This window comes from Eretmochelys imbricata, chromosome 1 (genome assembly GCF_965152235.1).
Source record: "Eretmochelys imbricata isolate rEreImb1 chromosome 1, rEreImb1.hap1, whole genome shotgun sequence".
Lineage (NCBI taxonomy): Eukaryota > Metazoa > Chordata > Testudines > Cheloniidae > Eretmochelys > Eretmochelys imbricata.
Genome location: NC_135572.1, coordinates 266507201 through 266530615, shown reverse-complemented (window position 1 = coordinate 266530615; position 23415 = coordinate 266507201). Strand labels below are relative to the sequence as shown.

Genomic DNA, 23415 nt, shown 5'->3' with positions numbered 1-23415 from the left:
TGCACACAAAGAGATTGAAGATATTAAAATGACATCTCCTCCAGAGCAAGCGGGATGGCAGGGCAGGGGGAAAAATGCTGAGGGTTGCAACTGTGACAGTCTTAGTCTTGGGCCAAAAAACTCAACTGCACTGCTGGGAATATCTTTCTCCTGATCTCTCTCATTCCTGAAGGAATTTCTCTCCCCACGTCTATGTGAGCGTAGGGACATCACCAATATAAATTATGTTTATTATTGAGGGTCTTTTTTATTTTGGTGAGTACTGAACTGTCAGTGCCTTATTAGATTTTTTTTTTCTCTGTCTTTGATATACAGCCAAGAAAGGAGTTGCTGCTGGCTGTCTCCACCCCTCTCTCGTCTCCTTTAAAAGAACAGCTGAAAGGGTGGCACCTTATTCTCTTTCTTGCAGACTAAAATAAAGACCCACCAGCTCTCTCCCTGCTGCTCTCTCTCCTCCCACTTGATTTTACCTTTTTTCTTGTTGCAACAGAGCATAAGAGGCAGCAGCAGCAGCGCCGCTGAGACTTATCAAGACTCAACACACACACAGAATCCAGCCAAGACATTTGCTCACCTGTCTGCAAAACCAAACCAATCAGACCTCACATACAGCAAAACTACCAGCAACATTCTGAAAGAAAAGACACTGAAACCAGAAAATAATTTAAGAGACAAAAATTCAACTTAAAACAACTTTTATTTTTTAAAAAATATGCCAGAGGAAGAAAAACATTAAAAAAAAACCAAAAAAAATTAAGAAAGAAGATTTATTTTCTGATTTTGTATAAAGATTTAGGAAAACTTTGTTTCAGACTTCTTCTAGTTTTTTCTGGAAAACACTGCAAATCATTTTTACCTTTTTGTGGGGGACTTTTTTTTTTTTTTAAAAAGAACAAAAATTAAGAAGGAAAAAGATAAGTGTGTGGACCATCCAATAAAAGGAAATACTGAAAGATTTCTTGTGGAGAGGGGGGAAAACAGACTTTGGATGCATACATTTTTGGGGGGACTGCCTTTTTAGTTTATTTATACTCCTCTCCTATATTCCTGCTGGCTGATGAGGCAGAGAAAGGGTCCGATAAGTAACCGAGAATTACTTTTTAAAAAATAAAGTGTCTGTTTTTTAACCCTTTCTTCCCCACTCCATGATTGTGGGAGACTAGAGAAAATAACTTGGAAGGGAAAATGAAGAAGTGCGGAGCACTCTGTGAAGGAGACAAGGCTGGAGCGAAACTGTAAGCAGAGACTGCCTCTCTCACCTCTTTGCCTAAGCGTGGGAATTTATTATTTCTTTTAAAGTCTCTCCTTCAATGTGTCTGGAACTTTTGGGGCTCAGAGTCGGTATGAATTTCAGACTGATCTTCATGTCTCTCTGGTACCTGCCTCTCATCAGCACTGAGGTGAGTGTTGAACCATTTTATTTAACAACTGAGAACAATCAATATCTGGTGAACTTTAGACCCAGGATAAAGTATACAGAGCAGAGCGAGACAGAACTCCTTATAGGTGTTCCTTTGACAAGTTTCATTGTGTCTGTGGGAACGGTTATACATTTGTAGGTTATTTTTAATAATACTTTATTTTGGTTTTTAAAAGGCAAGAAAATGAATAAGGGGAGAATAAATACGGTCGAATAAGCAACATTTAAGCTGCTGAACTGACAGTAAAAGGGAGTTGGGGAGAAGGATTCAGTTTTGACTCTGGAGTCACAGATGTAGTTTGACTTCTATATTTGGGGTGAGAGGGGGGCAGTTCCAGTCAGGCCAATGGGGCCACACAGGGGAAGGGGAGCAAATTCTGCACCTGCCCAAGGCTTGTAGTTTGGGAGAGGGCAACAGCCCCCTGGCCCCCCTTAAACTACACTCATGTCTGGGGTGCACTCCCCATCCCAACCAAATGTAGCAGTTGCAGCGTCTCAATCTCTCATGCATTTATTAGTTTTGCTTTTTAAAACAAACAAACCAACATTATTTAGGCAACTCTTTCTGCAGCACACCATGGCTAGCCCTTGCCCTGCTGGCTAGCTGTTTGTGGGGTGGGGGGGGGGGAAACACCTTCTCCCACCACTCCCCAGAGAAAACATGTAATCCAGTGGCATCTCAGATCTCCAGATCGGGATCTTCAAGATGGGTTCTGCTGGAATTAAACAGGGATGAGCCTGTCTGGCAGTTCAAGAGGGAGCCTGGGGTACTTGTTGCAATGAGGGGCGGGCTAGACAGAATGAGTGAGCTCCCAGTAGTTAAAGAAGGCGCTTGCGGTACATCTCACGGTGCTGGTGGAGTCAGAGGGAATGAAAGAGCTCCGGTGTCGTTCAAGACTTATGTCTTTCTCACGCTGGGAGGTCAGGCTGAGTGGAAGTGGGGAGCTCCCTGAGTTCTTGCAGCTGAATTCTAGCCCTGGTTGCTGGCTGCAGCAACGTGTTCCACAGCTGTTCTGGGCCGGGAGCTGCAGCAGGGATCCTCCTATCAGTTCTGAACAAACACCCAAGAGGAAGGGAAGATAGCAACGATTTGCAGGCTGGAGAGAGATTTGGGGGGGAGGGTTCTTAAAGGAACCCAGGTCCTCTCTTTTGCTTTCCTGGTTTTATCCCCCACCCCAAGAGCTTTCTTCAAACACGTTGTGCCCGTCTCTTGGGACTCCGCGATATCTCTTACCCCAGTGTAACTTAATTGGGTCAGACCCTGAGCATGCTGCGCGGCGTGTGTCCGTATGAGTCAGAGTGCACCTCCAGAGGGTCAGGACGTCGGGCGGGAGAGCTGCAGCAGGTTGGCTGGAAATGCACAGCTGCAGGGGAGCGTCATTACAAAAAAAACACACAAAAAAAAAAGCTGGGGGGCTGAAGAAATCAAGTTGGCGGAGTTTGCTCCTCCTTGCAGCGAGCTGGCAACAGCAAAGACTAGAGTCCGGGAGCGAGAGGAGCACCGCGAGTAAGGAGGACTCGTACTTCTGCCACAGAGTTATTCAGGGCAGGGCGCAGCCAAGTATCAACAAGCACGCCATGAAAAAGTACAGCCCCCTGCACATAGCAAAAGGGCGGCGGGAGAGAGGCAGGAGAGGGTTAACACGGAGGTGAGCCTAGCCGAGATGGAAAGCTGGGACCCAGCCAAGGCAGGTTGTTTTGACCACCAACTCGTGGAAAGAATTCTCCTTTTGTTCTCCGTGCTCCTGGGAGTCGTCATGCAGATTTCACCCACCTCCGCTCGCTCCTGCCTTGCGGTGCCAGCGGAGGACACCCCCCCCCTTCCTTCCACCCACCCACGCCTCACCTATTTGGGGGAGGGGCAGGTGCACTTCGGGCCCCACCCTTTCTACAGCTGCAGTCACTCACCGTGCCAGTCTCATTCCCCAGAGCCAAACCAAAATAAAACCCAGGCGGAGGGAGGAAGGGCTTCCTCACCACGGGTGACGATGATGATCATCCTGAGAAAAAACAGCACAGAGTCATTCCAGGACTTCGGCCCAAAACTCTCTCCACCTTCTCGCCCTCCCAACTGCAGGAGTTTCCACCACACCAGTATTTCTTTCCTTTTAATGAGGATGAATCAACCCCACACTCCTGGTTATTCCTCCACGGGCTTGCTACAGCTTTATCCGGAACAGCTCTGGGGGAAAGTAATCATCATCATACTTAGCAGCTAGAGAGCATTTTACATTTTTTTTTTTAAAGAAGTGGGCAAGCCTTAGCCAATGAAGCCTCATAGCCCCTCTGTCGGGTACCGTAAGTGCAGTTTAAAACAATAACAGTAAGAGGACCAAGACAATGCCACCATGACTAAACAACAGAGGCAGTTAAGAGACAAAAAGACACCACTTAAAGTCAAATCTCCCTGAGAAAAACAGAAGGGAACATTAACGCTGTCAAGTCAAGCGTGGAACCCTAGGCTGGCAAGGAAGAATTTGAAGAGTAACTAGCCAAAGGCACAGAAACTAAGAGCAATTTTTTTTAAAGTCCACCAGAAGCAGGAAGCCAGCCAAACCATCAGTGGGGCCCCTAGATGACAGAGGTGCTAAAGGAACATTCAAAGAAGACAAGGTGATTGCAGAGCGGCTAAATGAATTCTTTGCATCAGTCTGCCCTGCAGAGAACGCAAGAGAGATTCCCACACCTGAGCCATTTTTTTAGGTACGAATCTGAGGAATGGCCCCAGTTTGAGGTGTAAATAGAGGAGCTTTTGGAACAAGCTGATAAATTAAACCCTAATAGATCACCAAGACCAGATGGTATTCACCCAAGAATTCTGAAGGAACTAAAATATGAAATTGCAGAGCTACTAACTGTGGTATGTAGTAACCTATTGCTTAGGGCTTGGCTACGCTTGCAAGTTACAGCTCAATAAAGCAGCCCTGGGCACCCTAGCTCACTCCCCGTCCACACTGGCAAGGCACGGAGAGCGCTCTCACTCCGTGGCTACAGCGCTGCTGATACTCCACCTTGGCGAGTGGAATAACATTTGCTGCGCCCCCGCTGGAGCGCCGCAGTGCCAGTGTGGACGAGGTGTTGCATTACTGTGCTCTGATTGACCTCCGGAAACGTCCCACAATCCCCTTAAGTCAAGTGGCCACTCTTGTCATTGTTGTGAAATCGGCTGCAGGAATGCGGAAATGCCCATTGAAAGCTCCCTGTGGGAGAAGCTGGCTGCTTATCAGCTCCGAGAAAAAGCAAACATTTACTGTTTGCTCTGAGTGAGTGAGAGAGAGGCGGGGAAGGGCCGTCTTAACTTACAAGAAAGCATGCTGACACACTCTCAGCACCCCAAAAACGCACTCTCTCTTCCCCCACATACACACAACACACTCCCTGTCATGCTTCCCCTCCCCCATTTGAAAAGCATGTTGCAGTCACTTGCGTGCTGGGTTAGCTGCCCATAATGCACCACTCCCAATACCGCTGCAAGTGCCGCAAATGTGGGCACGCCAATGCGCTGTCAGCTGTCAGTGTGGACAGACTGCAGCGCTTTCCCTACTGCACTCTACGAAGGCGGGTTTAACTCACAGCGCTCTACATCTGCAAGTGTAGCCATGCCCTTAAATTGGCCTCTGTACCAGATGACTGGTATCTAAGATCTCACCAATTTTTAAAAAGGCTCCAGAGGGGATCCTGGCAATTACAGGTCTATAAACCTAATTTCAGGTCCAGGCAAACTGGTCAAAACTATAGTAAGATACAGAATTATCAGATGCATATATGAACACAATATGCTGGGGAAGAGTCAACTTGGCTTTTGTTACAGGGAAATCATGCCTCACCAATCTACTAGAATTCTTTGAGGGGATTAAAAAACGTGAACAAGAGTGATCCAGTGGATATAGTACTTGAACTTTCAGAAAGCCTTTGATAAGGTCCCTCACCAAAGGCTCTTAAGCAAAGTAGGCAGTCATCAGATAAGAGGGAAAGGTCTCTCATGGATCAATACCTGGTTTAAAAGATAGGAAACAAAGGGTAGGAATAAATGGTCAGTTTTGACAGTAGAGAGGTATAGCGGGGGTCCCCCAAGGATCTGTACTGGGACCAGTGCTGTTCAACATATTCATAAATGATCTGAAAAAAGGGGTAAACAGTGAGGTGGTGAAATTTGCAGATGGTACAAAATTACTTAAGATAGTTAAGTCCAAAGCAGACTGCAAAGTGTTACAAAGAGGTCTCACAAAACTGTGTGACTGGGCAACAAAATGTAATGCACATTGGAAAACCTAATCCCAACTATACATAAAAATGATGGGGTCTAAATTAGCTATTAACACCCAAGAAAGAGATCTTGGAGTCATTGTGGATAGTTCTCTGAAAACATCCACTCAATATGCAGCAGCAGTCAAAAAAGCTAACAATGTTAGGAACCATTCGGAAAGGAAGAGATAATAAGACAGAAAGTATCATAATGCCCCTATTTCAATCCATGGTATGTCCACACTTTGAGTACTGTGCGCCCCTCTGGTCACCCCATCTCAAAAAAGATATATTAGAATTGGGGAAAGTACAGAGAAGGGCAACAAAAATTATTAGGGGTGTGGAACAGCTTCCATATAAGGAGAGATTAAAAAGACTTGAACTGTTCATCATAAAAAACAGATTACTAAGGGGGAATATGATAGAGGTCTATAAAATCATGAACGGTTGGGAGAAAGTGAACAAGGAAGTGTTATTTACCTCTTCACATAAGGCAAGAACCAGGGGGTCACATAATGAAATTAATAGGTAGCAGGTTTAAACAAACAAAAGGAAGTACTACTTCACACAAAGCACAGTCAACCTGTGGAACTCATTGCCAGGGGATGCTGTGAAGGCCAAAACTATAACTGGGTTCAAAAAAGAATTAGATAAATTCAGGGAGGATAGGTCCATCAATGGCTATTAGCCAAGATCATCAGGATTGCAACTCCATGCTCTCGGTGTCTTTAAACCTCTAACTGCCAGATGCTGGGACTGGACAACAGGATGGATCACTTGATAAATTGCTCTGTTCTGTTCATTTCCTCTGAAGCATCAGGCAGCAGCCACTGGGATAGATGGACCTTTGGTCTGACCCAGTATGGTCGTTCTTATGTTCCTCATTTTAGAGAAGGGAAATTGAGGCATGGAAGGATTAAAGGACAGACTCTTGGATGCTCAAAATTAAGCACCCATTTGGACACTTAACTAGAAGTGGCCTGATATTCAGCCACAACAACCAGAGGCATCAATGTGGGTGTGCTACACCTCTGAAATCCATACCTCATTTTATGTAAGATTTTAGGTGCCTAACTTCAGGAACCCTGGCTTGAAATTTTTGGCCTAAATGATTTACCTAAGGCTACAGGTGGTCAAAGTAAAGAATAGCAGTTATATGCTCAGATCACTCAGCGACACCTTTCTCTACAACGCTGCCTGACAGGAATGGGAATGGGAAAGAAAGGAGACATATTTTTCAGTGAAAATGGAGCATTAGAGTCAGGAGAACCCCCATTTCCCTGGAAAGTCACAAAGAGGCTGCATCTTTGGGCTGGGGATGAGCAAACACTAGTTCTTTTCTCCCCTGTCTGAACTCACAAAAACTCTGAACTGGAATCAACGGGCAGCTCTAAGGGAAGTAGAGACCTGGCTAAAGCTGTCTTGGTTGAAAAGAGTTTGCCCTGTCACTGTGCTAGAATGCCCTGGGAACTAATAAGCCCTCCAGATTGTGCCTCTCCCTCCTGCACAGCCTCTTGCAAAGACACACATCCATGGATACATTAAACACCCCGTCCTCTATGCAAGTCCCTCCCCAACAAAGCATGTATCATACAAATATACACCTATGCAAATCTGCATGTAAATACATACATGCACGCATCATACATACATTATTGTTATATTTCTGAGCTCCCCCAAAGTATGCAAGGCACTTTGCAGAAACAAGTAAAGGCACAAACCCTGCCCTGAGAAGCCTACAGAGTGAATTCAGACCTGACACAACAAGTTAAGGCATGTGCACATCTTGCTGGTTCTATTAAATTAGATTAGAGATACCCATCCGTGCACCATAGAGACACTCTAATGCAAACATGTCATCTTATTCCTGGAGCATACATACACCCACACATACATGCACCATGCAATTACCCCCTCACCTATCCCCCATCCACCCCATACATGTAGACTGCTTAGGAGAAAACATGCCATGGGAACTGGGATCAGGTGACAAGTTTGATCCATTGAACACATGTGATGAGGGCAGCTTTTGTATTTTCCCAAATGGAAACCAAGCTCTCTTTTCCATTCCAACCCTGGAGCTGTTTTTCCTGCCAGGGAAGATGTGGTCGAGGGGAAGGGATTCTCCCGATCCTCAGGCCTCTGCATTGTCATTTCTCAGTATCTGACTCCACAAAGGAGTGAGGGGGACAAAAGACCCCTAATATTCCCCCACATAACTGCAACTACACCCAGTGTACCCAGTGGGAAGTGTACCCAGTGGGAAGATGACAAACAAATGGGTTGAATCCTGGCTTGGGACAGGGGCAGGAGACAGGAATGCTCCTCCCCAAAACATCGCCTCCTGCTTTGCATCACTTCTCTCTCTCTTTTCCTCATTTTGGTCTGTCCTGTGTAGGCACAGCAGAGGCGATGGACGTAAAGCAGAGTAGGATGTATCCTTTACTCCTCGTGGCTCTCTCTTCTCTTACCCAGACCACAAAAGGGAAGCAGTTGGTGCTGTGGGCTGCCCAGTGGTTGTGTTTGTTTGAGCAGGGGAGTAACTTCTGCCTCGCGCACTAACCATGAAACATCATCTGTGTTGGCAGGGAGGGGAAACAAGAAATGTGCCCATTTCTATGCATTGTGAGAGGTGTATTCGTGCACATGCGCACTGACACGTGCATGTGCGGGGACACACACACCGTTTGGGCACTGCTTTAACACTGTCCGGTGATGTCAGAACTCAGGAATGCTGGCCCCGAGCAGTAGGGTTTTTTTGGAGGGACTGTGATGGCATTTCTCACCTCCCTCACCAGGCTGAAGATGGCGCCTGCCTGAAAGGACACACCCCTGACTCCATTCAGCACCCTGGTGGAGTTTCCCTACCCAAACCCACATTCACATGTCACTCTCCCCCTCTCCGCCAACCTGCAGAAGCTCCGGAAACTCCTAACTGACTGCTTAATAGCAGCCACTGTAAGAGCAGCATGCATGATGATTCCTCACTGCCTATAAAGGGAGGAACTACTTGATCCTGAACTCACATCTTTCTCAACAATGTCTGGGGGAGGGTCACTAGAAACACTGGGTTTGCATCTGATTCGGACAGATCTGAGCTGGAAGGTGGAGTCCTTTTGGTCCCTCCACTTCTCCAATCACACCCATCTTTAAGACCTGGAAGCACTTCCAAGGGGAGTGTGGAAGTGGGAAGGTATTTGCCAGTTGGGAAGCAAGGATGCTAACCTATTTGCATTTTCCCTGTGGGTCAGAATAATTGCCTTGCAACCTTTAGAGAGATGGGCTAAACCAGGCGTGGCTTTGGTTTTTGTAAATTTCTGTTGGCTGGGCCTGCACATTTTGAAGTCCATCTCACAAAGAATGGGGTGGGGCTGTTAAACAGTCCTAGTTTTGGCCCATCTCTAATTTACATCTTCATGGTGTGAAGGCATAGGCCTCTTATACTGTCCTGCACAAGTGAGGCTCTTGCAGGAGTGAAATGGTGCAACCATGGCAGTGAATTTCAGGATGGGTCAAATGTCTGGGGTAAGCCCATGGAAATGACAAGGTGATCGATGTGGGTCTATCTCTCCCCATCAGCTGATGTGTGGGCCTGGAGAGAATGACTCTGTCTCTTATGGTATTTCCGACACTATTTATACACGTTGTGCTGATGGGCAAATACTTCCATTATGTTGCCCAGAGGCTGCTGTTGCTTGAGGCTGGGGACTGTATGCCTCCTCTTCATGTCAGGGGATGGGTGGGTGAGACTGGTCCTAGTAGATGGTTAGAATACAGCGGGCGAGACTGTGTCACTGGAATCAAGTTAGCAAAGATTGAATGGGATGTTTTAGGGAGCAGACCCTAAACTATATTTCTGTGCCCACATGGAATGGATTCTGGGAGAGATGAAGGGGTTTTCCCTGACATGTGAGAGAGCAGAATTGGTCCCTGGGAGACGGGTGGAAGGATTCCTGAGAGGTTACCCATGGCTGGGCGTGGCACTGGAAGGGTTAAATGTATCTGCCCAACCAAGGAACCAACAGCCCCTGGGGTTAAGTCAGAATGAGTCTCTTGCCAGGCTCTGCTGGGACTCGCCCGTCTTACTCCACGCTGAGGAATGTCACAGTGTCTCCCCTCACCATCCCCAATCTGAGTTTGAGGTAAAGAGAAACTTCTTCTTTTTGTACCTTGCGCTCTTCATCCTTCATGCACCCACCATGGTAGAATGACACAGCGGCTATCACCCCATCCCTGGCACTGTGATCCCTCTGCTCTGATCAGCAATGAGGTGGCTCGGGAGTTTCATAACCTATTCCCTTTCCCAGGGAGAAGAGCAGAGAGCTCAGCGCCTTTCTGCATTTTCCTCCCCCAAATCAGAGGGTCTCCCCTTCCATCCTCTCTCGTGTGGCATTTATGTGGCACTACCGGATGTGCAGAATCACAGCCTAAAAAGGAGGGGAGGAATCCTCACCCTGGGAGTGTCCTCAGTTTCTTTCTCCAAGCCCCAAGGGTCTTTCTCAATCCCTCCCTCTCAGTTTCACAATCTTTGCTCCCTCGGGGCCATGCATTTACCGTGCTGTTAAATGAGGAGGAATGAGCTAGACTCTGTTGGAACCCATGACTAGCCATAGGGATCACTGCAGAATGGCAGTGCATGCTCCATTCACTGCCCTTGCAGAGACTGATTACAACACTTTTCAGCACTTCCAGCTCCTGATGGCTCAGGGAATAGGACCTGGAATCTAACCTGAGTTTTCCAAATAGCCCGGCTTTCATATTTCTAACCCCAGAGCAGTGAACTGGCCTCTGCAGCACTCCCTCTTCCCTCCCCACCCCAACACGGGTTGGCTCCATGCTAGATTGCCCTACTCAGTGTACATGTCTACAAGTGTAGGGGAGGGAGAGAGTCACAGTGAGTTAATGCATTTGGGTTTCACCCTTGGCATCTTGGAGTTCAAATCTCGCCATAGCAGAGGGCCAAGGACTGAAATAGATATGGGCTCCTGGTCAGGACTGAGGGGCATGGGCAGAGCTATGAGGGGGTCTCACACTGGAATACCAGAGGGAACTGTAGGACAGGACTGAGCTAGACGTAAAACATTAGCAGAGCTGCACGTGGATTCGTTTGCATCAGCTAAGGCTGCTGACATCTGAAAGTAGGGAGGAAAATCTGACACATAATAGAGACGTGCTTAGAACTTACCAGTACATGAAGATCACACTGTTCTGACTCAACACAGGGCAGGCAAAGCCACCACTGAAAAGACCCCACTGGCTTGCCCAGTACCTGCCCAGCGCTGTACATCCCTTGCTTTCATGAGCACCAAAATCATGTGACAATGTTAAACAATCACAGAAGTGTGTATGCATCCGTCTGTGTGTGTCTGCCTGCATGTCTCTAGCGTGATGGCTGTGCATGCAAGTACAGAACGTAGGGAAGCAAGCAACTCGGGGTGGGAGCAGAGAGAGGAACAAAATCACTGGGGTAGGAATTCCAAGGCCTTGCAGCGGCCCAAGGCCAGGCCTCAGGCACTTGACAGCCATCCAGGACTCCATCAAGACAAGAGACTTCTTTGATCTACCGCAGAGTTAAAAGGAGATCATTAACCTGCTCTAGACTAATTCCACCCCCCCAGCCGCTGCAGCAGCAGCAGTTGCAGGAAAATCCCTGGCTGCTCTGGTTGGCCCCTGGGGAGACTCCACCCCCCTGCTGCTATTCCACCCTTCTCCAAGCCATACCACAGGATCAGGTGGATGTGTTTGCTGGTAATCGCGCACTGTGTGCCTTCCCTTCTTAGCTTCTAAGGGTCCGTCTGTAACCTGCATGTGAAGTTTCCTACTCACAGAACTTCCTCAGCCCTGGCTCTGTGACATGGGGATGCTAGGACAGCTTAGGTGAGCATTCCCTTCACACAGAACCAACTCAGAGAGGTGGGGAGAGCATAACAAGCCTCACAACCCGGGCATAGTCTCTCATAGGTCCCTCTCAGACTTGGCTTTGTGACAGGGAAGAAAGTAAGAAACTTCACAGCCCAGGCATGCAGTCCCCGCTCCCAGAGCTGCTTCAGAGATACAGGTAGAGAATAATGAGGCCTACAGCCTGGGTGTGGTGACATGCTTTAGTCAAACTGATAGCATCTCCGACAAGAAAAACTTGGCACCTAAAATTTCTTCTGTGATCAGGGAGTGGAGCTAATTCCTGTCATCCGGTCCCCAGTGAGGGGGCCTGCTTTTGCAATTCCTCTGCACAGCATTGATCCATAAATGCTCCTCCAGTTTTCTCTCCTCCTCCTCCCTAGCTAGCAAGGTCGCATCTCTCCTCTTCCCACTAATTCCACCAAAGTCGTGCAGTTGTGTAGCACCTGCCTGCTGACCCCAGCAAGTGCCAGAGTTTAAAATAAAGTCTAATTTCCTACATGTATTAAGTATCAGGAAGGACCAGAGTCATCTGTACAGTGCAACATTCATCCACAGATGCATTTCTTGACAGGTGAAAACATTAAAAATCAATTCTAATCTCAGGTTACAAATACTTGGACTCACAAACAATCAGTTTTCTAATATAAACTCCAGTGTGTGTGATACATAAATAGTACCATACAGGAGGAATACAGAGCCTTTCACTTCTAGGTCACTGGTTCCAACTAGGGTAACCACCTGTCCCGAATTTCAGTCCCGAAATGCAGAGTTCAAGTCTCGGTTGTGGGTTGAATGACTCTGTGACAGCATTTGTCCTGGATTCCCTCTGCACCTGCCCGAGGCTCGGAGGCAGCACCAGCCTCTTCCTGGTGTGTGTGTGGGGTGGGGTGGGGGAGGAGGGGGCGCTGAGATGGGCCTTGGCCCTCCCTCACCACAAGGCCCCTCCCCCTGCTCCTCCTCTTCCCCCTGAGGCCTTGCCCCTGGCCAGGCCATAAGCCCGGAGTCGAGCCATGGCAAGAGCTTCCCAGGGAGCCCCAGCCACTGTGGGGAAGACCCAGACCCTCCACCTGCCCTGGGTGGCATGCGACATGGGCATGGGCTGGAGACTGCTCTCGGGCACCCTTGTACCCCACTGAGAGCAGGTGCAGCAGGGTCTGGGGATCACCACAGTGGCCCAGGCTCCCTGGGCAGCTCTTACCACTGCCCAGTTCCAGCTTCTGACCTAGCCTGGCCAAGGGTCAGGGCCTCAGGGGGGAAGAGGAGGATCGGGGGTGGGAGCTCAGGGGAAGAAGATGGACAGGGATGGGGCCAAAGAGGGGGGGCAGAGCTCCTGCATGTGTCCTGCTTTTGCCTTTTGAAAAGATGGTCACGCTGGTTCCAACCCAGGTGCAGCTTGGTAATTATCAGAAGTCATCCTCATGTGACAGCTGTTTGGTGGCCCCTGAATGACATGAGTTTATGGCCTCTCCGCGGTGTGTCTTGTGGGAAGATGCCTACATCACAAAAAACACCATGAAAACTGGCATTAGCTGGCTCTCTTATTGGCAGCCTCAGTAGAGAGTCCAAGGATTTAGTGGGCTGGGAAACTGCACTTCTCTTCTCGTCCCTAAAAATGTTCCCTAAAGGTCAGACCTGAGGCCCATTGGTAACAGGGAAGGGGGCAACAGCATGTGGGGTGAAACTTGCATTGCCATTGCCTGTGTGGTACCTGCTCTGTGGATAAACAGAGGATTCATTGTCTCTAGAGTCATCAGTCTGGCACTTTTCCCCAGCACTAAACTGAAATGAAATGTTACACCCTGAAAGCAGTTGAGCAAAGAATAATCTGGCTAAGAGAGCATTCACCAGAACCCAGGGTACAGGCATCTCACTAATAATCATAAAACAGTAAAACAACCTACATTTCATAAACACATGGGGTCAAATTCTCCTCTCCGTTACAACGGGGCAGCCCGCAGGGGTTCAGCTACCACGCACTGCACAGCCACCCAATTAGGCAAGCAGCTGAAAGGCCAACTTTTCACACATGAGTACTCCAGAATAAAGAGAGCGTGGAGCTAACCGAATAGTTGAGTAATACTTTTCTGTTTCTTTTCCTATTATTTTGGAAATGTGTTTTAATAAGTACTTGCTTTCCCATGCCTCTACTCTGTAGTCCTGCAGGGCAGTCCCAGGGACCAATTCAGAGTTGATATAAGTGGCTGAGATTTCATTGAGCTCCATGGAATTGCACTCACTTACACCAGCTCTGAATCTGGCATGTAACCTGGCATTTGTAATGTCAGCATTCAAGGTTTATGACATTGAAATCCAATGTTTATGACATCACAGCCCAGCACCATGGAAATAACTGTGATGTTGTGGTGCAGAGTTTGTGACTTTACTGCTGGATCAAACAGGAGTAGCAAATTGGTCTGTGAAAGAGGAGTCAGTCTCCCTTTCCACTTCTTTTTTTTAACAGTGCCCAAATGTGCACATAATTGGCCAATGGGATTTAAAAACAAACAAAACCTGCAGAACATCTGACAGATCATGAATGAGTTTCATAACAGAGGGAAATATTGGGAAGGTTTTCTCTGATATTTTGAAAACTCCAGTACTGTATGCACCAGAACTGCCAGCCACCTGGTGAGGTCACACAATCTATCCTTGTATAATGAAACTTCCCTGACTGTTGGCAAAGTATTTAGGGCTCCTCAGCGTGTAATGCTATTGCTCAGCAATTCTCAGACTTCATTCCGCAGACCACTTTGTAAGAGGCAGAGATTCTCTCATTTCGCTTCTCTCAGATTTCCCATCCCACACTTTCATGGCAGCTTTTCTCTCTCTGTTTGGCTGGTTCCCTACCTCTCCCTCCCACTGCCACCTTCCCCTTCCTCACCAGTTTCCACGGTATGCATCCGATGAAGTGAGCTGTAGCTCACGAAAGCTCATGCTCAAATAAATTGGTTAGTCTCTAAGGTGCCACAAGTACTCCTTTTCTTTTTGCGAATACAGACTAACACGGCTGTTACTCTGAAACCACCATAATTAGAGTTGTTTGTGCAGGATTGGCATTCAATACCTGTGTAACATTTGTTTCCTACTTTGTTATTGTCTGGTAGGGGGACCCCATCCCAGAAGACATTTACAAGATAATGAGTGACAGCTCGGTGCACTCCAGGAGTGACCTCCAGCGTGCCCTGCAGATAGACTCCGTAGGTAAATCTCCTCTACACCAAACACTTCTCTTCCTTCCTTACATCTCATGGTGGGAGTACCTTTCTTTTTCCATCAGGTACACTGGCAAGGCTTACTCACTCTAAATATCAAAACATGTTACTCTCTAGGTGCCAGTCTATCAAGCTATACTGCAAAACTCAGTTACAATAGGGCTGGGTGCTGGGGAGATTTAAATAGCCTGGTTCATGGAATGAGAAGCTTGAGAAAAACCCAAGCAAGCTTCTGAACTAGGAGATTCCCAGAGAGGTGGTTGGAGTGGAAGGTGAGTAGATTAGGAGGTGCACAAGCGAGCGAGCGAACTAGCTTATGAGCTGATGCAAAGGCACACAGGTGAATGGATGAAGTGGGCTTTGAGGAGATGCACAAGTGGATGAATTGACTGATCCATGGGTAGACAGAAAGACAGACTAGTGGGTGGTTGGGAGGTGGCCTGGTGAACTGATAGCACTCATCTAGGAGAAGGTGGGCATATGTGCAGGGGGAGGAGGGATGAGAGAGCTGGTCCCCAAGTAGAATAGATAGGGAGGGGCATAGGCAGGTGTGTGGACTGGTTCACAGGTAGGTCCTTCTATGAGATGATAGAAAAGGGAAGAAGGATGTGGGATTGTGTCAGGCTGACTAAACTGGTGGTGGGATTGGAATTGCTTTGTCATTTTCTGTGGGTAATAGCTCAGATTTTGCAGTGCTTGGGAACACCTGGCCAGGACTGAAGTCACAGAGCAGCAGCCCAGGGAGCAAAGTGTGGAGGGATTGGCACATGTGGGAATAGGACCACATGTCACGGTCGCCAGGCTGGATCAGGAATTTATTTATAAACGGTCTCTTCAGAGTGAATTCCATTCTATTCTAACCTCTGCTCCCGCCCGTCCCCCTCCACCCCCCTCGCCTTCTCTCTTGTGTTTTGTCTGTTTGTAGCTTTGTAATCCTTGCCGAGACACTATCTACGGGGGAACAGAATTTCCTGCTTTTGTTTCCTATGCCAGTCGGACCACTGGCACGTTCTCAAAAGCATTCCCGCTCCCTTTCAAAATGGTCTGGGAGGGGGGGAGAGAACCAGCTGTGGGCTGCTATTGTTTTCCTCAAAAAGAGGCGACGAGGTCCCCCCCAGTTCTTCTTCTGAGTCCATGAGCCACACAATGGGGCAGCTTCCAAAATTAGAAGCACTGCCTTTTGCAAGCCTGGGTCCCCACCCCTGTCAGCAACAGCAGCAATGGCCTATCAAGAAGAAGGGGGGGAGAAGGGGGACCTCGGTTTTCAATAGAAGATTTGTTTCAAGTCAACAGTGTTGCTATTTTTTTCTCATCAACTCAACCTTTATGCAAAAGGCAACCCCCACCCTGGCCTGATAAAATTCCAGAGAACGCAAGATGGGGGGAGGGGGAGAGACAGAGAAGATGTGTGCAGTCTGTCATGTCCTATAGTTTATGTAAGGGATACATTTCTGTTCCAGTGACTAACCACTCATATGCTTAAGAAATGAAACAGGATTCTCTTGGGAGACCAGGGGTTTGGGAATGGGCTATGAAGCCTTTCAAGTTGGTTCCACACTAAACCCAGATTAGGAAAGACTGGATGACGCAGGGGATCACATATGGGACTGAAAGCTTTCATACCCAAGTTACAGATTCCAATCTGCCCTCAAGTAGTTAGTGACTGCATGTCATTACTCTTCGCTGGCCTATGTGAAATCAGCCTGGTGTTGTCACAGCAGGCCGGCAGACAGGTGTTCACATCACAATATCCACCAATGATGACTTGTTAACTTGTGGACTGAATAGAGACCAAATGCTCCTCTCACCCTTAAGAAGTGGCCTTCTCCAGGGCAGGGGTGAAGTGCATTATGGGGAGTGATAGGTGTGGGAAGCTTGCTCTGCTGTTGTGCCTGATAAAGAGAGATCTTCAGTCCAGTGCCTTGTCCCGGTCCTGAATTCACTTTAATACAATAACTCCCTGGAGGCTGATGCCCATTTTGCCTCCCACTGCAGCTACACCAGGCCACCGAAGGAGAGAGCTGCCACTGGGTGGGAGTTGTCTCTGAACACTGCTGTTGTCTGGGGCTCAGGAGGGGCCACTTACTAGAGCAACCCATGGAGACTTTGAGAATTTCTCTGTTCAGCACTTCCTATGGGAAAGCAGTGGGATGGGGATACTGGGAACTGGGCTGACTGCTACAGTCCTCCTCCCATCCTTCCCAACTACCCCCAGTACCTGAGTTTTAACTGACAGTAATAGAGGGGAAGAGTTATTTTAAACTCATTTTTCTATTCTCATGCCAAAAAAGTTGATTACCTCAAATGAGCATGGTGGGTTGGGAGAGAGAACGCAAGTACCCCACCGCCACCTCATCTAACGCACCTGCATCCTGACCTCCCGCAGCCCTGCTATTCCAGTCCTGGGTCCTCCACTCAGCTCTGCCAGTGCCCCTCAGTCCTGCTCCGTAGCACCCTCTGTTATTCCAGTCCTAGGACAAACACACAACTCTACCACTGCACCTCAGGTTTCACCTGCAGCACCTCCTGCTAATCCAGCCTTGCTCCTTGCCCTCCAGCCCAGCTCAGCTGATTCATCTGAATCTTGACTTGCAACTCCCTCCGCTACGCCACTTATATTCCAAATAGCTCTGCTAAAGTGCATCTCACTCTTGCCCTAAAGTATCTTCTGCAAGTCCAGTCCTGGGCCTCCCTTTAACGAGATATGCCAGTTACTGTGAATGGAGCAGTATGATGAGGTGAACAAATGTAGAGACTCCCCACACTCATTGCACTTGTGACCTGAGCTGGGACTTGAACTTAAAACTCTGGACAGGACATGCTAGTGCATTAACTAGACCGATGAATCACCCAAATGCTGCCTCCTCTGTCACTTGATGCCCACACCATTGCCTCACTTTTTTAACCTCTACATTGTCTTCTTTGGCTATGTCCTTCTCTTGCAGAAGAGGATGGCTCCAATTTGGACCTGAACTCAACCCAAGCCCATCCTGGTCAAAACTTGCCTCGAGTGAGACGAAGTCTAGGTGAGTGACAGACTCAGACCTAACGTCTGTGCAGGAGTTTCAGTGTAAGTGGGAGATTAGGTATACAGATACAGTACATGGGTATATACAGACTGCATCTGTGTCCACCAGGAGTGTATGAATGTGCCTGTGCGTGTTTAAGTGTGTTCACTGTGCATATGTGCCTTTAGCCACGTACGTGTGTTTGTGTTACGGAGCCTATGTCTGCCTCTATGCTACCAAAAGTAGTCTCCTTCTTTCAGCATTGCTGTAACTGCCCCAGTGCCGGGGTAGTGCAGACAGCAGGGTGCAGGCATTTCCAGCACTGTGTCCCAATGCCCTCCTCTGGCTGGGCCTTCGGACTTGGTGTTGGAAATGCCTGAGCCCTGTCTGCATTAGCATTCACTTCATAGCTTGTACCAGTACTGGAAAACAAGCACTAGATATGCTATTGTAGTCACGTCTTGTGTCAGTCAGTGACTAACTCTGTTTCTGCTGAGTGTGCTACTGCCCTAAGCAAACGTAGAGACTGCTATTAATTGTTAAGTATTGAAATTAGCTGAAATAATTCAACAGAGCGGAATGATAATGGACCAGGCCTGGTGCCCTAGCAATTGTTATTTGCACTTTTTGATTCCCAGTCCCATCCTCCGGCTCCAGCTGGGGCCAGCAGGGCCTGAAAGTGCTGCAGAGGCCAAGCGTTCAGCACCTGCAGTAGAGGAGCTGGTGTTCGGAAGCAGGAGACATCATTCTGCAGCAAATCACTCTGTCTCGTTACACAGCAGCACTGACTAGCCCCTGTCCTTTCCGGCCCGAGATGTTAGCTGTAGTTATTATTTATTATGTACCATCAGGATGCTTGGCCCTTTGAAGGAGACAGTGAGGGGCATTGAATGGGTGCAGGATGGAGAAAGAATATATATCTGTCGCTCCAGGAAAGTGTGAGCCTTTGTCCGATAACCTAGTGGGGTTGCATCAGGTTTCTGGGAGTAGCCTGTGAAGACCTATTTCACCATTTTTCTCTTCGGTCCCTCTATATGCAGTGGTAGATGCTGAGCCAGCAGTACTCGCAGAGTGCAAGACACGGACAGAGGTCTTTGAAATCTCCCGGAGCATGGTAGATTCCACCAATGCCAACTTCGTGGTGTGGCCGCCGTGTGTGGAGGTGCAGCGGTGCTCCGGGTGCTGCAACAACCGCAACATGCAGTGTCGCCCCACAATGGTCCACGTGCGGCATGTCCAGGTACACAAGAATCCTCTATCCTCTCCCTCCCCCTTGCTTCCTTCTCTCATGGCCCCTCCACTAAAAACACAAACCAACTGTAGTCATACAAGTGAGGGGCCAACAGTGCTGGCCTCTCCATCACTGCTCTGACAATGCACCTCAGCCCAAACACACGAACTGATACAGCATCTCCTCCTCCTCTCCTTTCCCCTCTGTGATCTTCCTGCCTAGCCCGGCTGTAAACAGACACCTGATAGCTGACCTCTTGCTCTGATCATGCTAGCTCTTCAGTTAATAGTGGTTTCCACACTTCCTCCCAGACAGCTCATTTCAAAATATAATCCTGCCGCACAAATCTTCTGCCTGACCTGTGAGAGATTCCCTCAGGCCCTGGGCAGGCTAGTGTGTGTGTGTGTGTCTGCTTTATCAGGAAATTCTTTTCTCAGAAAAGCCACTCTGAATGAGGGAGAAATAAGAGAGAGGGGGAGAAATGGGAGTTGTTTTTGTGGAAAAAGCAAAGGAGAGGGCAAAAGTCAGCCAGGAAAAGTGACCCGGAAATGGCTTCTCTGAGGACAGAAGTCTCTGTATTGTGTGGTTGGAAATGTTTGTCTAGTGAGCAGCGTGTGGTCTGAAGCGTGTGGGCTTTCAAGGAAAGATAAACAGCCAGTAGGTTTGATCACTGGTTGAGTGATGTTGCCAGGGCCAGTGGTTTGGGAGGATTTCAGTTCCAGACTCAAAGCAGTGATAGTATTTATAGCCCGCAGACCTCCTCAGGGAATGTGGTTTTGTTAGATAAGCTAAACTAGGTCAGGCCTGGTCAGTATTTGAATGGGAAACCACCAGCGCAAACGTAGGGACTGTAGGATGTGCTGCCGGAGATCTAGTAAGAGGTGCTCTTCCCACTGAGGGTACAGCTACACTGCCCCCGCTGGGAAGTGTAAGTCCCACTGCAGGAAGATGTACAGCCCCTAGCTCTGACTGAACTAGTGCTCTAAAAATAATAGTGTGGCCGCAGCAGCTCGGGCTAGCTGCTCAAGTATCATCCCATCCACGATCCTCGGTACGTACTCTGGCTCTTTTTAGCGCACTAGCTCGATCAGAGCTAGCATGTGTACATCTGCTTGAGCTGGAAATTACACCCTTCAGCTGCATTGTACATGTACCTTGAATCAGTGATGCAAGGGCTGCAGAATGGTTCTTGGGAGGACTGTGTTGCCAGACGTGCTGCCCTTAACATGAGACGTGAGCCCCTTGCCATGTTAGTCATTAAAAATCATGAGACAAATTCAGACGTGGCTTCGCTGAAGTTAGTAGAGTTGCGCTTGTTTACATCAGGTCTGAATTTCTCCTCTCTGCCATGCTGTTTTTTGCAACAGTAAGGGTTTTAACTCCAGTATCTCAATTCAGTTAATTACATTCTGCCTACCCCAAAACTTCCTCTGTCAAATCTATCAGACCCAGCATTGTTCTGTATTTCTTTTCCCAGTTGTGTAATGTTTCTGGGCACTGTTCATGTTTCATGCAAGAAGCAGCTGTAAGTCAGGAGTGGGTGAAGTGATTCTCTGTGTATAAAGCCAAAGTCAGACCTGCCTGGCTATGTGCTACTCTACTGAAATCAGTGAAAGTTGCACCAAACTGTACCAGGCCTGGATTTGATCCGTGGATTTTAAAGTGCTTTTGGACCCTTTGGGAAGAAGGGCAATAGAGAAATAAAGGTAGTAATCATATTGATGTAGTGGTAGTTGTAGCTGTATTTATATTTTAGATGGGTTTGTTTTTATTCTCACCCAATAGGTAAACAAGATAGAATTTATCCAGAAGAAGCCAAACTTCAAAAAAGCCATTGTGCCCTTGGAGGATCACCTGGAGTGTCGATGTGAGGCACTGTCATCTCGGCCCTCCGGTCGTGGTCGGCCAGATTCACGTGAACACAGAGGTAAGGCTGCTGGTATTAGGGGAAGAGAGGGAAATGCTGCAAGATGAGACAGAGGGCCAGAGCCTCAGCTGCTGTGAATCAGCACAGCGCTGGTGAAGTCCATGGAGCTTTGCTGATTTCCAGTGACTGAAGATTCTGCCCAGAGTGTTGCTTGTGAGAGGGGCAAAAATGGGGGGAAATGGAGGCAGGGAAGGGGGAAAGAAAGACGAGGAAAGCATGGAATGGGAAAGAGGGAAAGAGCAGAGAGGAAAAGGAAAGTGGAGAAATGAGGAGAATAGATGACCTGAGGAAGAATGGAGGGGAAGGAAGAAGGGGGTCTTTGGCTTTCTTGCTGTAGAGATGGTGGGGAGGGAGTGGTATTTCCAGCTGTCTCCGCTGCTGTTCATGGCATGATACACTCCCATCTCTGTTTTGGCAGGTGAGTCACCATCGATCACTGCAGCCCCTGTTTCAGTGAGACAACGAGCGCGCCGGCTGCCAGCACGAAAGAGAAAACATCGGAAGTTCAAGCATGTCCATGATAAGAAAGTGCTGAAAGAAATCCTCACAGCATAGAGGTGCTGGCCAGGGAGAGAGTGCAAGGCAGGTAATAACAACTGCCACAGGACGGGGGGCACTTTGGGAAGTGAGCCAGTCTGCTCTTTTAGTCATGGGGAATACCCTTCCCACACACAAGCACTGCCTACGCACCTCAATTGCTACCCACAGCACCTGCTGCGACTTCAGCCCTGGGCCTGCCCAGGTATCTCAGTTCTGCAGCTCTTGTTATTCCAGTGTAGGGCCAAGATGCCCAATAGTGCCAAATTGTGTGATCTAATGAAGTAACAGGACTAGCCTGGTACTCACCAAATTCATCCCACTTACGATTCATCACATTTGAACTCATTCTTGCACATGTGAAAGGTTTATGCATTAATCCCACTTTACCACTGAGTCCCACTCTACCACCTCCCTTAAAGCTGAGCAAGCCCATCCTCTCTATATCAAAAAACCACTGGAGACCATATTATTTGTCTATTATGTGGAGCTCGCTCTGATCTTCCTTCATGGATTGAGTTTCCACTGGAAATGGAGAATTAATGTCCATTTTGTAGTCTCTGTTGCAGGATTGCTTTTTTTAGTTTTTTGGTTAAAATGGTGGAAGGACAGAAAAGGAGCAGCACTTTGATGAGTCTCGCTGCCCTAACAGGAAGTCTGAGAGCATAACAAAGGTTAAAAAAAAGCAACAGGAGAACTGGAGTCTTGGAATTAAATCTGGAGCCTTTCAATTCTAGGGGCCTGACTCTCTCACTTACAGAGATGTAAATCAGGAGTAACTCCATGGACTCCAATGGAATTTCACTGGTGTAAAGCTAGTGTGAGTTAAAGGAGAATCAGGCCTTGGGTTCTCAATAGGCTAGGCCTTTTGAGACAGTGAAAGAACTGGTCTGAGCACAGAAACTTGGAGCCAGGAGTCTTCTAACCCCACCTTTAGCACTAGGGCTGCTCTGGGTTCTTCTGCCATTTTAATCAAAAAAATACACCTCTAGGTCCCTGGCCTGCCCAAGAATCCAAATGCAAGGGTGATGTGCTGCTATTTTTGCTCCTGTGCCAAGCTTAGCTGGGTCTGTCCTGGAGATAACCAGAAGAATTCAGTGGCTTGGTCTCCAGTGCTATTAATGACAGGTTTCAGAGTAGCAGCCGTGTTAGTCTGTATTCGCAAAAAGAAATGGAGTACTTGTGGCACTTTACAGACTAACAAATTTATTTGACCATAAGCTTTTGTGAGCTCAAATAAATTTATTAGTCTCTAAGGTGCCACAAGTACTCCTTTTCTTAGTGCTATTAAAGTGGTACTTTAAAGCAAACATTATGATAGAAGAATCAAAGAAGGAAGGAGAATAGTAGAGTGAGATGGGTTCTTATTCTAATTCAGTGTCTGTGTTTGTTTCACTTTTAGGTTTATTTAATATACAGTAAAACCTGTCTTAGAGATCACCTCTGAAGAGAAACCACCTGTCACGAGCAACTACTTGCAGAGGCCACAGAACACAACCACTGTCTGGTGTGCAAACCTTTGAAGAGAGACCACCTCTTACAAGTGACCACTTTTGCTAACTCCCATGAGTGGTCGCTCTTGGCAGGTTTTACTGTATTTGCTGTATTGCCCCCATGGGGTCCTCAGAGTGATAACTCTTCCTCTCTGTCAGTCTGTCTCGGTGCCCGAGTCGGACGGCAAATGGTGCTTCCCTTTCCATGACCGGACCTTCTCCCTAGATTTCCCTCTCTTCATTTACTAAAAACATTTTAAAGTTTTCCAAAAAAAGAAAAAACATTAGGAAAAAAAAGAAAAAATCACAACTGGAACAGGATGATGCCTTTCCTACTGCAGAGGATAGAACAGCAAATGGGAAAAAGAAAAATGGGTCAATTTTCCTTTGAGGGGGAAAAATGGGGGGGGGGGGAAATGGGAGCAATTTTCTTCCTTTCCC

General features: G+C 47.7%; 1 protein-coding gene across 1 annotated transcript; it reads left to right on the top strand.

The window, feature by feature from the left end:
* Positions 1–1310: 1310 nt before the first annotated feature.
* Positions 1311–23015, top strand: PDGFB (platelet derived growth factor subunit B). Its single transcript, XM_077807590.1, has 7 exons — positions 1311–1400; positions 14671–14767; positions 17724–17804; positions 18827–19026; positions 20803–20944; positions 21363–21530; positions 22884–23015. Exons 1-6 carry the CDS (start codon positions 1311–1313, stop codon positions 21497–21499), a joined length of 747 nt encoding a protein of 248 aa, XP_077663716.1. The 3' UTR covers positions 21500–21530; positions 22884–23015.
* The last annotated feature ends 400 nt before the right edge of the window (positions 23016–23415 follow it).

Excerpts from the sequence above, each read along its gene's own strand:
- PDGFB (XM_077807590.1), top strand. The coding sequence starts at position 1,311 with ATGTGTCTGGAACTTTTGGGGCTCAGAGTCGGTATGAATTTCAGACTG. Across the intron at positions 1,401-14,670 it reads TGCCTCTCATCAGCACTGAG|GGGGACCCCATCCCAGAAGA; the intron begins GTGAGTGTTGAA and ends ATTGTCTGGTAG. Across the intron at positions 14,768-17,723 it reads CCTGCAGATAGACTCCGTAG|AAGAGGATGGCTCCAATTTG; the intron begins GTAAATCTCCTC and ends CTTCTCTTGCAG.